Source organism: Cyrtonyx montezumae, unplaced genomic scaffold, assembly GCF_038088225.1.
Source record: "Cyrtonyx montezumae isolate F1298 unplaced genomic scaffold, pur_monq_1.0 scaffold_10, whole genome shotgun sequence".
Taxonomy (NCBI): Eukaryota; Metazoa; Chordata; class Aves; order Galliformes; family Odontophoridae; genus Cyrtonyx; species Cyrtonyx montezumae.
The window spans coordinates 57590001-57604573 of NW_027071826.1; the positions used below are offsets into that span (position 1 = coordinate 57590001).

General features: G+C 45.4%; 2 protein-coding genes across 4 annotated transcripts; one reads left to right on the top strand and one right to left on the bottom strand.

The window, feature by feature from the left end:
- Positions 1-1067: 1067 nt before the first annotated feature.
- LOC136060967 (proto-oncogene Mas-like) lies at positions 1068-6090 on the top strand. The gene is made up of 2 exons (XM_065755770.1): positions 1068-1179; positions 4830-6090. Exon 2 carries the CDS (start codon positions 4851-4853, stop codon positions 5802-5804), a length of 954 nt encoding a protein of 317 aa, XP_065611842.1. The 5' UTR covers positions 1068-1179; positions 4830-4850; the 3' UTR covers positions 5805-6090.
- A 5710-nt stretch (positions 6091-11800) lies between these two features.
- LOC136060709 (mas-related G-protein coupled receptor member B4-like) lies at positions 11801-13623 on the bottom strand. Of its 3 annotated transcripts, none has more exons than XM_065755472.1 (2): positions 13415-13623; positions 11801-12859 (listed from the first exon to the last, which is right to left on the bottom strand). In XM_065755472.1, the coding sequence occupies exon 2, from the start codon at positions 12762-12764 to the stop codon at positions 11835-11837; it is 930 nt and encodes a 309-aa protein (XP_065611544.1). In that variant the 5' UTR covers positions 12765-12859; positions 13415-13623; the 3' UTR covers positions 11801-11834. The 3 variants fall into 3 exon arrangements, 2 of the variants coding, with proteins under 2 accessions (XP_065611544.1, XP_065611543.1); XM_065755471.1 differs by lacking the exon at positions 13415-13623 and adding an exon at positions 12945-13005; XR_010623388.1 differs by lacking the exon at positions 11801-12859 and adding an exon at positions 13007-13105.
- Between the last annotated feature and the right edge of the window lie 950 nt (positions 13624-14573).

Genomic DNA, 14573 nt, shown 5'->3' on the forward strand with positions numbered 1-14573 from the left:
GCATCAGCTCAATCGAGACCTCAAATTCATAATCAGCTGTGTATTTTTAGTTTCTGCCTTTTAGATGTCTGTGAAAAAGTGTTCCTGCCACTGACCAACACTTTGATTTGTTGAAATGTCTTGAAATATAGACTGGCTCAATAACAACCAAAGTAAGGTAACCATCTCCTGGCAGAGAATGCCAGTAATCCGCCCTGAGAAAATGGAAATCTCTTGCAGATAGGTTTTGAACACTGACAAGCATGAGATGAGGAAGAGATGTGACCATGCTAGTGGGCAGGGGGAAACTGTGAAACTAGGAACAGAAGGCATGAGACTGTAGTCTGTGCAAGCAGAAATGCCTGAGGTCTGGTGAAGGACTGAGCCAAAAACAGTGAGAAGTGGCAGGTAATACCATGGAGCTTGAAGCTGTATTTTAAGAGTTGGTGACATCAGAAGCAAAGGCAGCCCTAGAAGAGAGACTATTGTGGCTCCTGGGGTGTGGTGAGGCTATGGAGGTCGAATGGACCCTCCTCCAGGAGAGCTTGTGTGAAGCAGCAGGGACTAAACCTAGAAGAGTGATGAGTGCGTTAAAGTAAATTTGACGTGTTTGACAAAGGGCCCTTGGAAAACAAGAAGTTTTGCAGAGGGAAGTTGTGAAATGAGCAGCAGGTGTTATGGAATAGGACCGATCATTTCTCAACCTGAGTTACCCAGAGCAGTCGTAAGGCATTTTCTGCAAGGACTGAAACTGCAGCATTTCAAGGATTTAGATGGGAAATGATGCACCGGTGCATAAGGTTAAGTATAATTTCAGTCTGACAGTTCTTGCTTTCATAGTTTGTTAGACTCGATGAAGAAGGGAGAAGTGATTAAAAAAAACCCAACATTTCTGAAGCCATGACAATGACATGTTCTGTGCAGAGGGAAAGGGGAAGAAGTTTAAATCTAAGTGACCACACACAACTAACTAGATGTTTCCCCAAGAGAGTGATTGGCTGGTTCTTAGCACGTTGAAAAGACTGTGGCTTTTTAAGCAGTGTTTAAATTGCCCAGTACTACAGTACAGGCATGAGCAGTAACACGAGTGTTTTATCTGGACCACATGTCACACATTTCAGGTTATAACTTTCCCTGGTATATTCATACCAGGCAGCTGCTGATAATCAGTAACGGAAGTTCCAAGGAATATAGAAAAAGGTGAGAAATTCCTAAATGATTGTCTTTGCTATTGCACTCTGTCTAATGCTTTTTTGTCATGCTTTTGGAGAGATGGTAATGAGAAGGGAGGGGAAAAAAATGGCAGAAAGGAAATCAAACATTTCCCTCTCCTGCTGATTAGAAATTGACTGTAGGCACATGATTGTCTCGATTATTTTCAAGGCAGAGAAAATTTCATTCTGGGAGCACCTTTCCATGAACAAGTGCTATTGTATTACTATAAATACACCTCTGTAGTAGAAGAGGCAACTATTAAAAACTTTAGCAGCTTTCATCTTTGACTATCACATGAGATTAACCAAGAAGACACAGCAGCCTAACTTTATGTCCACAGTCTTTGCAGTATTAAGGCTATTCTTACTAACAGGAACTACATGATATTCAGGACGTAAACGACAAGCACGATGCTTAATCTCAAGAAAGAAAAAGACCACCCAGACTCTGTCTGCTGTTGTTTGACTCAGGCTTCCATTACCAAATTTCATTATGAAAGTAGGCTCTCATAAAATAGATATATGAGACTGTAAGTGACTTTTTGGGTGTTCTTCCCCACAGTCAGAGAAGGACACCTTCATTTCCATTACAGTGGGATGCTAAATTACTGATGTTTTGTCACCTGTCCACAGGGCACTCAGCACATCTAGTATCTGTACTGGACGGTCTTTATACACACATTTCCAATGGTAGGAGGTGATATAGGCTGGCTTAACAGCTGGGATCAACAATCTCAAGCACCAATATATTAATTTAGAAAAAGGAATCAGTGCGCACTAGTTCTGAGGTCATTGCATTTAACATTAAGAAATTCTGTTCAACCACCTTATGTTAGACAGCTGGTCACCTGCCATTGTCTGGCTGCACCTCTGCAGGAGGGGATGAATTGCCTTCTAAAGGTGATTACAGCAGCAGGTTGAATGACTGCTTTCCTCGGGCACCTGATCAAAAGTTGGGAGTGGGCTTAGCCAGAGCCAAGTGAAACTTAAATGTTCGGGCTCTCTACAAATCAATTAAATATTTGCTTCAGGTTACATTAGATAGATTGTGGCAGAGGAGGGTGCTGCATGGGATCATCATCTAAAGACTAGGAGTGAAGTTAACCACTGGGTCTTTCTTCCTCCTTACAACAGAGCCAGTTCACAGAATTAGAGGCCGTTTCAGCTGCTTTCTACTTTGAGTCGAGGTCTGATAACTTTCCATCGTGTGAGATCTCCTGCCACTTTAAGAGGAGATAGGAAGGAAACCTGCAAAGTTAGGAGGCCACGTTATTTCCATTTGCTTGCAACAGTCGTTTGGGGAGGAGGTGGCTTTGGTAGTGCTGTTGGTCAGGCTGCTTGCTGCCCTCTCCAGGTAAGGAAGGAGAACACAGAGCTCTGCTCCCTGCAGGACCTACAGACCCGTTGCAAAACACACTGTGCTAAAGCAGAGGTTCTGTGCTTTCTGAAGATTATGCCTTTTGTTTTCCACAACCCCTCTCAGTATGTACTTAAACTCCTTCTTTAGGAACCATTCATCTCTAAAGTCGCACCAACTGGAATCACATGGCGTCACAGCACATAGCTGAGGGTGGAAATACACAGCTTCCTACACAATAAGACAGGCAGTGCCCGAAGTTCCCTGTTTTCTGAAAACACTAGAAGTTTCAAAAGCTGTGGTTAGCCCCCTTTGGCTGTCCTGTCCACGCATTCAGCCCCCCAGTGAAGGTGGCACTCTGCAACATTTTTGCTGTCAGCAAAGATAGGCAGCTGACTGCATGACCCCCTTAGATACCTTAGGTGCTTATCAACCTCCATTAATTCAGATGGAAAATTTAAGGATTGCATTGAGTTGTTTGTATTTCTAATAAAGAACACTAGGTGTAATGGTGCCAGCAGTAATCCCAACTAAATATTGCTGGCGTCCGTCCCTGCTACAGAATTATGCAGCAAGGCCATCAGCTGGGTGAAAAATCCATCTGCAACATGCATTTATCCCACCTCTGTCCATGCAGTACTATCTGGAGTGATAAGATGAAACAATAACAATTTTGTTCATCACGCTTCACCTTGTGTAGGTAGTTTGTCTGTAAGGACACTGTGGTATTTTACAGAGAGGGAAGAAACCATTTTTGACAGTCCAGTGATTCACCTTTTCCCAGATCTCCTCATTTTGACTTGTTCCTCTCTTGCTGCTGTCTTTCAATGCACTTCTCCCCCTTCCTGTGTCTAAATTAATAGCTGGCGTGGGTAGAGCTGCAATATTTGGGTTGGGGGTTTGGTTGTTTTGTTTTGTTTTGGCATTTTGCAAGATTTTCATTCAGCATCATGGCGGAGGGAGTGGAGTGAACAGCCCTCAAAGAATGGGATGAAATAAATTGTTAAACCATAATCTCAACATGAGCTGGCACAGAAAGCCAACCAACCACATCCTGGGATGTATTAAAAGCAGCATGCCCAGCAGGAGGAGGGTGGTGTTTCTTCCCCTCTGCTCTGCTGCTGATGTTCAGCACTGACAACAGCCCCAGCTGGATCAAGGTCTTGGAACAAGTCCAGAGGAGGGCCATGAGGATGCTCAGAGTGCTGGAGCACCTATCCTATGCAGTCTGGGCTTGTTCAACCTGGAGAAGAAAAGACTCCAGGGAGATCTCGCTGCTGCCTTCCAGTACATCAGGGTGGCTTATAAGCAGGAGAAGGAACGACTTTTCACATGAGCAGATGGGACAAATGGGAATTGTTTTGAACTAAAAGACAGAATATTTTTGTTAGACGTGTAAAGGAAATTGTTAACGCAGAGGGCAATGAGGCCCTGGCACAGAATGCACAGAGGTTGTGTGTGCCCCTTCCCTGGAGGTGCTCAAAGCCAGGCTGGACAGTGCCCTGTGCACTGGGTTGGAGCATGGATGGGCTTTAAGGCTCTTTTTAACCCAACCATTCTGTGGTTCTATGATCCTACAAATTCCTGTGAGTGTCACAGTGTCCTGTGAGGGTCAGATACTTTGTCCCATGTATGGTTCTTACAATTTCTCTAATAAAATAAAAGGCTGACTCTTTCAGGCTGAATTGCTTATTGTTCATACCCACGGCTCAAGGGAATAAGTCAGTTACACTGAACTATACCTTATTAAAATCAAAATCTGCCATCCACAGCAAAGATGGCAGTAGTCTGTATCATGTTTTCTGTGCATTGTGCATATGACAAATCTCAGTCAGCTGTAACACTGCTTAAATTTGTAGACAGACTGTCTGCAACTTTTACACACTTCTGACAAAACTTATCTCACCTAATCCTAGCAGCACGATGCTAAGGTGCTTATGCCAGAGTTGTTAACATTGGGTTCTCCTTTTACTCAGACAACAAAAAGAGGTACTTTTCAGGCATGGTTAACCTGAGATACTATTGCTCTTTTTTTAAACGTTTGTTTCCCACTGTAAAAAGACCTCAGAAGTTAATTAAAACACTGTGATTTAAATTTTCCTACGTGCTATATTGAATTTAGCCTGAAGTACAACATTTTGAATAGTACCTTAAAACTCTGCACTCTGTTTTCCCCTGAATCTAGCTCTGGCTACAGAGAGCTGGGATGAATCCAGAAACACCAGCAAGTTAAAAGGGAAAGTCACATGAGTCACCACCTCTCTCATCTCTGCCTACAGGTCTGAGCAAAATCACCCATTATGAGTACTTCAACTACGCCATTCTTCCTCCCAGATGCAAACAGCCAGGCTCAAGGAGCTAATCACAGCACTTCTGTCGGGAAGGCAGAGCCATCATACGCTGTTCTCAAGTTCATGGAGAGTTTCTGCCTCATCAGTGCTGCCTGTGGGATGGTGGGAAATGGCATGGTCCTGTGGTACCTTGGCTTCTGCATCCGCAGAAACCACTTCACGGTCTACATTCTAAACCTGGCTGCTGCTGATTTTGGCTATCTCCTCTGCATTGCCATTGAGACTGTCCAGTACCTGATGCAGTTCAATGTAGGGGTACAGTTTGGAATATTCCTCTTCCTGGATCTTTTCATGTATGGGACTGGCTTGTATCTCCTGACAGCCATCAGCATTGAAAGGTGCCTGTCCGTCCTCTGCCCAATCTGGTGCCGAAGCCACCGCCCGAAGCACTTGTCTGCCATCATCTCTGGCCTGCTCTGGGGCCTCTCTCTGCTACTGAACATGGTTGGCTATATTCTGTGCTCCGTTCACCCCTCTGGCAGCTGCCAGGTCCTTCTCATTGCCATTGGTGTCTTGGATTTCCTCGTCTGCACGCCCCTCATGCTGTTCTTCAGCCTGACCCTCTTCCTCAGAGTCAAGTGCAGCTCCCAGAACTTCCGAACAGGACGGCTCTTCACCATCATCATGCTCACCGTGCTCTTCTTCCTCATTTTTGCTGTGCCTCTGAGTGTCCTCATTCTCTTTGATTTCTTGGGCTACAAATTTCTCTATTCTCCTGAGATTGGCTTTGTGCTGTCCTGTGTGAATAGCAGTCTCAACCCTGTCATTTACTTTCTTGTGGGGAGCTACAGGGATCGGAGAATCAAGTTCACCCTCAGGCTGGCATTCCAGAGGGCCTTTGAAGATTCAGCAGATGACAAAGAGGAGCGGGATACCCGAGACACGATAACGATGTCCTCCTAATATCCTTCTGTGCCCACTCAGTAGCAGTGCTCTGGAAATGAGAGATGAATTTTTTACATAATTGAAGAACTTTGAGGTATTGCAAGGGGTTCATTTCACCCAACCTTAAAAGTCGTCGTTCTGAACATCTGCCCTCTCACTAGTTATTTGAAGCTCTGGCCATATGAGGACTACATTTCTTTTAGAAGCCATTAAATGATTTCAGAATGATAAGGCAAAATGTCTTGATGTCTGCATTTCATCACAGGAACCCTGCTCAGTTTACCTCTCAATAAAGCTCTGTTTTTCAGAGGATTAACATTCAGTCACTTTCTTCACTCAGATCTCTGAAGATGAGAGGGGATCTATGATCTTCCTCTTGAAATCAGATAAGAAGTTCCCAGAAGAGAGTCCATAAGATAAATATATATCAAAATTTGCAACAAATTATTTTCCAGACCTAATCTCTGGACACATAAGATGTGATTATTTGAAATGTGAACTTGAATCACACTGCACAATATTTGCTCTTTTAAACTAAATCAATAGAATATGATGATACAAGACATTTTCTTTGAGAAACCTTGCTGATTTCATACACTCCTCTGCAAATAGTTTCTTATGGGAAGCTGTATTCTTCGTCTGTCTATTCTCTTTTCTCTGTTCATTTGCCTTTTTTTTTTTTAATACTAAAGAATACCACTTAAAAATAGTGGTCACTTTTAACACGTGGAGTTACGTGTTGCTTCCTGTTTACAGTTTTTGAAAGCTGAAAATTGAGTCCCATTTCTATTATTCTTTAATTTTTAATGCCATTTTTCTGCAACGTACACACAGTTGATTCAGACTCAGCCTATGGCATCTGTTGTTTTTAGTAGGATTTTCTTCTCCTCTGACTTCTACTGATGGGGGGAAGAAACCATCCATTTATCTGAAAGCATGTTAAAATGTATTCTTTTTAATATCTAATGATTTTATCATTGGGAGAGAAGAAGCTCAGCTCATTTCCTTTATTATTAAAAATGTTCCAAGCTTTTTTTTTTTTTTAATGGAAAAGAAGTCTATTAAAAACTAAACGTTTATCTTCTCAGAAGAGCCCATCAGCTGGTGAAAACCTACAGAATGTAAACTGTGAAAAACTTTCCATTCTGAGGTTTGTACCTATACATACTCATCATGAAGACAAGTGCCATTCAGAGCAAACACACATTCTACCTTTTCCCTTGGGCGTTTAAAAGGTGATTTTTGTATGTAAATGACAATTGTAGACACCCTTGACCATGCATGGTATGAGACAGGCATTCTCAGAGGTGGCATCTGTGGATATTTGCAGTGGTGCAGAAGATCAGTGATAGAATCAGCACAAACCACCAAACACACTGTTTGAACCCTCTCCTCCTCACCCCTTGCAGAATGGGACAAGCCATTTTTCTTTGTGGGATGCAATGGTATTATTAGGTCACAGCCTGAACCAAGCACCAAGTGAGAAGGCCTGATTAACCCAGGGAGCTCAGGTGCAAGAGTGACTGGAAGGTGTGGAGCCTGGATCCACCCCTTCTCACCATCATATAAGGATTAGCAGCCAAAGGAGTAGCATCTCTCTGGACAGAAACTGCATTCCTCTTGAGTTACTGGCTGCTGGAAAGGGTGAGCCCACCTTCTTTCTTTATTACTCGTCAGTGCTATTGTTATTCTTTATTATCTGTTATCTGTAGTGCCTGTATCCCATCTGAAGGCACTATCATCACCTTCTTTTCCTATACATGGTGGCAAGGGCAGTATGTGGTGTAAGGCACCACCCAGGAAATGTATTTTGAAGAAAAAGTTGGGGAAATGTATGCTTTTCCTTAGTCTAATTTAGTCCCAGTCAAATCTGATTTCGAAAGAAAGACAAAATGAAACAGAATACCATCCCTCTGAGAATTTCCCACTATCTCTTCTTGACTGCTCATTTATACAACCCTAGATTAAGAGCATTTGGCCCCAGTACAAATGCATAAAAAGCTTTTCAAAGATTCAAAATGTATACCAGCACATCACTGGTGATGGAATCTCTGGGAGGAGATTTTCTCCCTGCCTGATCTAAGAGCAAGCAGAGCAGAAATGTGGCTTTGCCTCACAACATAAAAGAACCCCATTCTCAATTGGTACTGACTTCACTCCATCCTACTCCGTGCAGTAAACATGCTCCTTCCTGTCAGCACCTGCTTCGCTGTGCTTGTACTAACGAACACAGAAGTGAAACCCTACAGACAGACACCGTGGGCACAGTTGTCTCCTGGTTTTGATTTTTCTTCTTTCATGTGCTCTCTTTCTCCCTCTCCTTCTGCCGCATCTCCCTCTCCCCTTCTCTCTCCCTCCCCTCCATCCCCTAAAGTGTAATATTATCCCATGTCTTCTTCTCTATCCCACTTCTCTACCCGTTTCCCACTCAGATCTATTGTGCAATTCTTTTTTGAAGAACTCTGACTTGCATGAATAACAGAGATGGCCTCAGATCCCCCGGGGATCACGTGCCCCTTGGCAGAACATTATAAAGACCCTGAAACTCATCTGCTGACACAGGGAGCCAGAGTTTATTCACAGGACCGGGGCAAGGAGGGTCATTGCAATAGGAAATACAGCCCACACATATGGACAGAGCCTGGTTGGGCCCTGAACTCTGTGCCAGTTCTGTGCCATGCACCCTCCCGTTGAGCTCCAGCTGTCTCTCCCCATAGTCCACAGTCATCCAGACTGCCCATGAGTCTCTGCATCTCCAGGCCTCCTCACCAGCAGTGTTTCACACCATAGTCTCAACCGCTTTGTCCTCAGGTGCATGGCTCCCCTCCTCACTTGTCTCTTTCTCTTCAAACGCTCTGGGGAGGGCAGCTGTCATTGGGCACAGGGAGCAGCACTGCTGGCAGCACCCCCAGGACATAAATGACAGGATTGATGCTGCTGTGCAGTTACATATCTACACACTGGTGATTTCTCAAAGCAAGTTGAGACAAGAGCAGACCTCTGCCTTCTTGGCTGCTGCTGGGGAGGCTCTGTTGGCATCCCAGGTGCAGGGTGTGGGTGCATGATGGAGCCTGGGGGCTGGGAAAAGGGTTGGCGTGACTGGGAGTGGTTCCACGCCCGAGGAATGATGAGTGGAAGGAGCATTAAGGCCACGGGCTGACAGAGACTTCTAAGGGGTTTCTGCTGTTAATGATCCCTGGCTCAACTCACTCACTCTCACCTTTCTGCCTTCCTCTTGCCATACCTCTTCCCCATTATCCCCTTGGTGGAACAGGCAGTAAAGCTAGCAAAGTAACAGACGAGAGCTGGGGAATTCTTTCAACACCAGCTATGCCCAACAGAACACCAAATCTGACACAGCAAGATGAAGCTGGAGGGCAGGGGTGTAGTCAGTGACCCGTGCAACACTCAGCTTGAGCAGCCTATTCAGTCATACTGTGTTGTGCTGAGCTGTGTTGCACGTGCAGTGTGTCCTTCAGGTCTGTGTTGCACTGCACTGTTTCCCTTGGTCATGGGATGGGATGGACCTGGCAGGCTGTAAGAGAGGGACCTGGATGCAGCCTGCTCCAGGCTCCAGCAGTTACACCATCTGTGCTTCCTTGCCTTTACCCATGAGTGCAGTGACAGTTCCCCTCTGAATACCCTTTCTGCTCGACAGTAGAAAGGATTAATTGTTTTCTTTTTAAGAAAATCCTCTAACACTTCAAATGATTATAATGGGATTCCTGGAGGTGTCCAAGGCCAGGCTGGATGGGGCTCTGGGCAGCCTGAGCTGGTGGAGGGCAACTGGCCCATGGCAGGGGGTGGGGTTGAGGGGGCTTTGAGATCCCTTCTGACCCAATCATGCTGTGGTTCTTTAATTCTATGATAACATTTCCACAATCAGGAACTGCTCTCAGTTCAGATCAGAGTTCAATTTGATGCCACAAGACTCGGAGTTTCTAGCACCTAAAAGGGCCTAAGATCATCTGTGCTATCCTTCTTCATAGTTTTAGCTCTAGGAAATGGCATTTCATGTGATACTTCATGGAGTCTTTCTCACTGGGACCATAACAGAATAGCACGCCCTGGGCTATTCCCACAGCAGTAATTTACATTGTTTTGGTCACAGACTTGCTGAGATCTCTTCTGACGAGTACTATAGCAAGAAGAAGCATGAGCATTGGGTGAGTGGTCCTTCTCTGCAGATCTGGCCATGGTATTTCACAGAGTTCTCATCTCTGTGATGCTTCCCAGACACACTCCTGACAGTGCCTGGAAAGTCATCTCTACAGACACAGACGCATATTTTTATAGCACTGTGGAACTAAAACCAGCTTATTGCAGAGTTTTCTCTGTCAGCAACCTGGTGTATTTCATAAGAAACAACCTAAATCATGATTTGACTTGAAATAAACTTCTACCAGAACTCCGGCTATCTGCTTTCTTTATAGCATCTTTAATAGTCATTGTTTCATAACATTAAAAGTAAAGCTCTTTTAGTACACTTCACAATTCCCATGGCGTTTTAATTTTAAAGTATGGACAAAGGAAATACACAAGTAACTCCACAGTGATTTCAGTACAGTATAAAAAGTTTCCATGGAGAAGTCGCTTTAGCAACCTTCATGCCCCAGGCTGGGCAGAGTTGTGACTCTCTCAGGCATTAGGAAGAGTGCTGCTGGATGCCATTCCCAGGGAGAAGAGATGTGTCAGCATTCCTGCTGTGACACGGAGCATGCTTCTCCTCCCCTGCCTCTATCATTACAAATAAACCTCCATCAACTGTAGGTACAGCTCCTTGCCCTGACAGCAAAGATGTATATCTTTACCAAGCGGAGAGCGAGGTGACAAAAACAAGTGAGAAAAAAGATGTGCAGACTCTTGCCTGAGGTGCCTATGAAGGCGAGAAGGAACAAATTAAAATGGGAAGCGTTGATCAGAAAGATTTGAATGCAGCTGAACAGGTTTGATTTGCAAATCAAAAACTATGCCGGGCTTTCCCAGCTTTTTTTTTTTTTTTTTCCCCATGGATAATATTCCAAAATCATGATTTCTGTACAAGTTGCTCAAAAAAACCCTCATGCTTCCAGATGTTTTCAGACAGTCATGCATGGAGGCAAGACACCATGCCCCGGAGGTCGTCACCTGCTTGGTCCCTCAGGGACGTGCAGCAGAACATGTGTCCCTGTGATGGGGCAAGGACTCTGCTGCAGCCCCACTCCCACCAGCACTTGGCTTGGGAGCCACAGGAGACACAGCCTGCACAAATGTAGAAAGAAAGGAGTGTGGTTTCCATCCTTCAGCAGCCCCCAAGCCAGCTACCAGTGGCTGTTCTCTTTCAGTCTTCATTCCCAAATTCATCTGGCATTTCCCCTTTATGTTTTGCCTCTTCTCCCCATCTCAGCCATATGTACCACCTCCTCATCCTTCTCTCTATAGGACTACCTTGGAGGTAACTCTCCCCACTTTACTCCTTCCCTCAATCACTGCTGCAGAGACTGCCACCTGTACTTGAAATGGGTTGCATAGTCTCCACAGGCAGGGAATCCATTTCGAAGCTTTCAGGAATCATTTGACAATTAATTATTTTCAAACTCATGCAAGGTTTCAGATCCAGGGAAGGAATTAAAAACACAGTGTTGGCAGGCAGTCTGACAAGAGGGGTACTTGGTCTGATTTTGGATGAGACTAGCCACGTCCTCAGGCACTTATATCTGGGGTCTGCATGGCTTATTCGCATGCAGAGAGCTACACAGCTGGTGGCTGCATAAAGAAAGTTTTACTTAGCTCCTGAGCTTCTGCCTGGGGGAGACAGAGGATCTGCTGTGATGGACCAGGCAGCTTCAGGCACGTGCAACCCATCCCAGCAAATCAATGACATTTTACAAACAGCAAATGCCATGCAAGTATGTACCATGTGTAATTTAATGTGACTCAGTAGTGTAGAGTAGGTACTGTAAGTATGATCCATTCTTTTCATGTTCTTAGCTGCAAGGAGACTGTCTTTACAGGAAAACAGTTCCAAGGATTCAAAGCAAAGGACTCCAAGCAAAACGTTCAGATGGATTAAACATCCATTACCACTGTGCTTTCTTGTGGAGTTTCACCTAAGTTTTCTGGCTCCTTTACCTCTTCAAAAGCCCTCTGGCAAGCAGCCCTGCCAGAGACCGTGAACTTCTTCATAGAGCACCCAGCAAGGAAGTAAAGGACGGGCTTGATACTGCTGTTCACGCAGGCAAATAGGAGAGAGGTGTCAAAGACGAGAACTGAAAAATCAAACAGCCTTAGCAAGAGCCAATAAGCAAAGTCAGCAGTGAAGAAGGGGAAGGAGATGACAGAAAGCAAGACTGCAATGCAGAGCTTCCTTGGGGGATATTGCCACGAGCAGCACAAGACCTTGGCAAAAAGGGCTAAACCAGAAAGGATGAGGATAAGCACTGACAAGAGGTAGCTCAGGACAAAGACAACCAGCATCACTGGGGAGAAATAGAGGGTCACAGTAAGCAAGAGAGCAAGGGCCCAGAGCAGGGCACACAAGAGTGCTGACAAGCACAGGGAGTTCTGGCAAGGGCAGAGGGGCCATGGGAGGGCAGACAGGCAAGTTCTGACACCCAGGGCTGCCATGAGGTAGACACCAGCGACGAAAGCAAAAGTGATGGCCATGTTCAACACAGTCATTATGCCCTGCGAGCCCAGACTGTGACAAAAGCTCTGTGGGCCATAAACTATTGTGAGAGTAATGACAGTGGAGAAGAGGAAGGTGAAGTCAGCCATGGCCAGGTTGAGGATGTACATGGCGATGAAGTTCTTGCGGAGGTGGGATCTGAGTAGCCAGAGGAGAGCTCCATTGCCCACCAGCCCACAGAGGCAGATGAGTACTGTGACAGGGACTTTGCTCAAAGCATTGGCTTCACAGTGGGTCCAGTCAGAGTCATCCTTATAGGAGCCAGCTTGCCTCAGCAGCCCATGGTGCCAAGCTCTGCCGTGAGCCATCATGCCAGGCTGACTCCAGCAAGCAGGGCTGGCTCTTCCTGCAGGGGAGCGGCTTGTTCATTGTGAAACTGCTGCTGCTCCACCTTCCTCTCACACAGCTGGAGGGATGAGAAACAGAGGTATGTTATAAAATCTGATCACCTCTCATAGAAGGATTTTCAGATCGTGGTAACCATGCCCTACCTTTCATATGGAGGAGCACAAAAAGAAGTGAGGGACAGGAGGAATGGAAGAGGGTTGAGAGGAGACGGATATGACATGCCTTGCACAGGAGCACAAGGTCATACAAGGTGGGGAGTGAAAGCAAGGAAAATGCCTTCTTCCTGGCTTTGGTCTAGTCAGTTCTGAAGGAGGGAAATAACAAGATGGTGGGACTGTCCTTGGAGATGTCAAAGAGAGAGTGGGTTTGGGGTTGGATCTGATACAGACTCTCAGATATGTAATGTTACGATAGATACTACTCAGCTGCTGGGTTCCTTCAGTGAGACACTCACGTCAGGTTTCCCTTACCACCTTTCACACCAAATTTGTAGCTCCCAATATCCTAGAGTCCACTGTTCTCCAATCAGATATGAATCAAATCAACCACCAGGTTCAAAACCAATAAAGGGAGACACTGATTAGGCTGGTAAAATCACCCAGAAACATCTGACCTTTCTTGTCGCAGTCTGGAGAGCTTCACGAGAGTAGATCCACTGCAGACTCAGATGGTTTTGCTAGCTGTCACCCCCACAGTGGGATCTTCACACGAGGTTTCCTCAAACTCCTACTTGGAAACTGGACCCAAGCATGTCCTGGAGAGCCTGTGCAGCACCCATCATGGTGTCTTTCTTGAGTCTTTTCACAAACCACTTGGTTGTGCTCCCAGGGAGTCTCAAAAAAAAAAAAAAAAAAGGAAACTATTTCATTGCATTTGATGGTATCAGGGTTCTGGTTGTCATACAGGAAATGACTAACAAATCTGAGAAGCCAGACCTATGGGAAAAGCAGATCGTCTCTCTGTCAGGTTCCTCTTTCATTTTACTTTAAAGCAACCCCACTCCTTAAATGGTCATGTCTTTGAATTGGAGGAGCTTGTTCAGGAGGTGATCTTTAGGATCCTGTGCTACAATCTTGTCATTGCTGCAAAACTTCTGTCTGATTTCACACTAGATTCGTTACTGGTGCACCACAGCTTCACAGTGACATTTGACATTTTCCAACAGCATTCTACTATGTGCATAAGTGCTAACCAAGGCTTCTCAGAACAGAAACTTCTGGGCAACAAAGTTCAGTGAGATGAGCTCTGCCTAGGGTGGCCGCAATGCCAATGAAATTCAGAGAGCTTCTGCTGCACTGGAGAGCATGCATGGCTTTGTGCTGAGACTTCTCCCTCGCTGGTGCTGCCTTTGCCTCCCAAGCAACAGAATTTCATACCCCCTTGTCAAGTAGATCCCTTCAAGTGAAAGCAGATGATGGTAAGGAAAGCTCCAAGGAATGCCTGCATAACGCCGTGCACATTCTGCTTACTGCCCTGTATGTACACACATGCTCTGCAAGAGAGCAGACTGTCTGCCTGTCTCTCTGTCCAGCTGACACAGTGCTGATCACAGGTACTTGCCTCTTTGCCTGACCCTCCTGCCTCCCTGGATAAACATTGTGACAGTGTAAAGATTTGGTTGCTGAATTGATGCCACCAGCTCTGATCAACCAGAGGGAGGTAAACTTCCTCTGCCAGTGGTGCGGGCAGACACCAAGCCAGATGGAGCTGAAAATGTCCTTTCTGTCCCTCTCCATCCTCTCCTCTGGTATTGTGAGGACCAAGGCAGTGGA

Coding starts and splice junctions, on each gene's coding strand:
- LOC136060967 (XM_065755770.1), top strand. CDS start 4,851: ATGAGTACTTCAACTACGCCATTCTTCCTCCCAGATGCAAACAGCCAG.
- LOC136060709 (XM_065755472.1), bottom strand. CDS start 12,764: ATGATGGCTCACGGCAGAGCTTGGCACCATGGGCTGCTGAGGCAAGCT.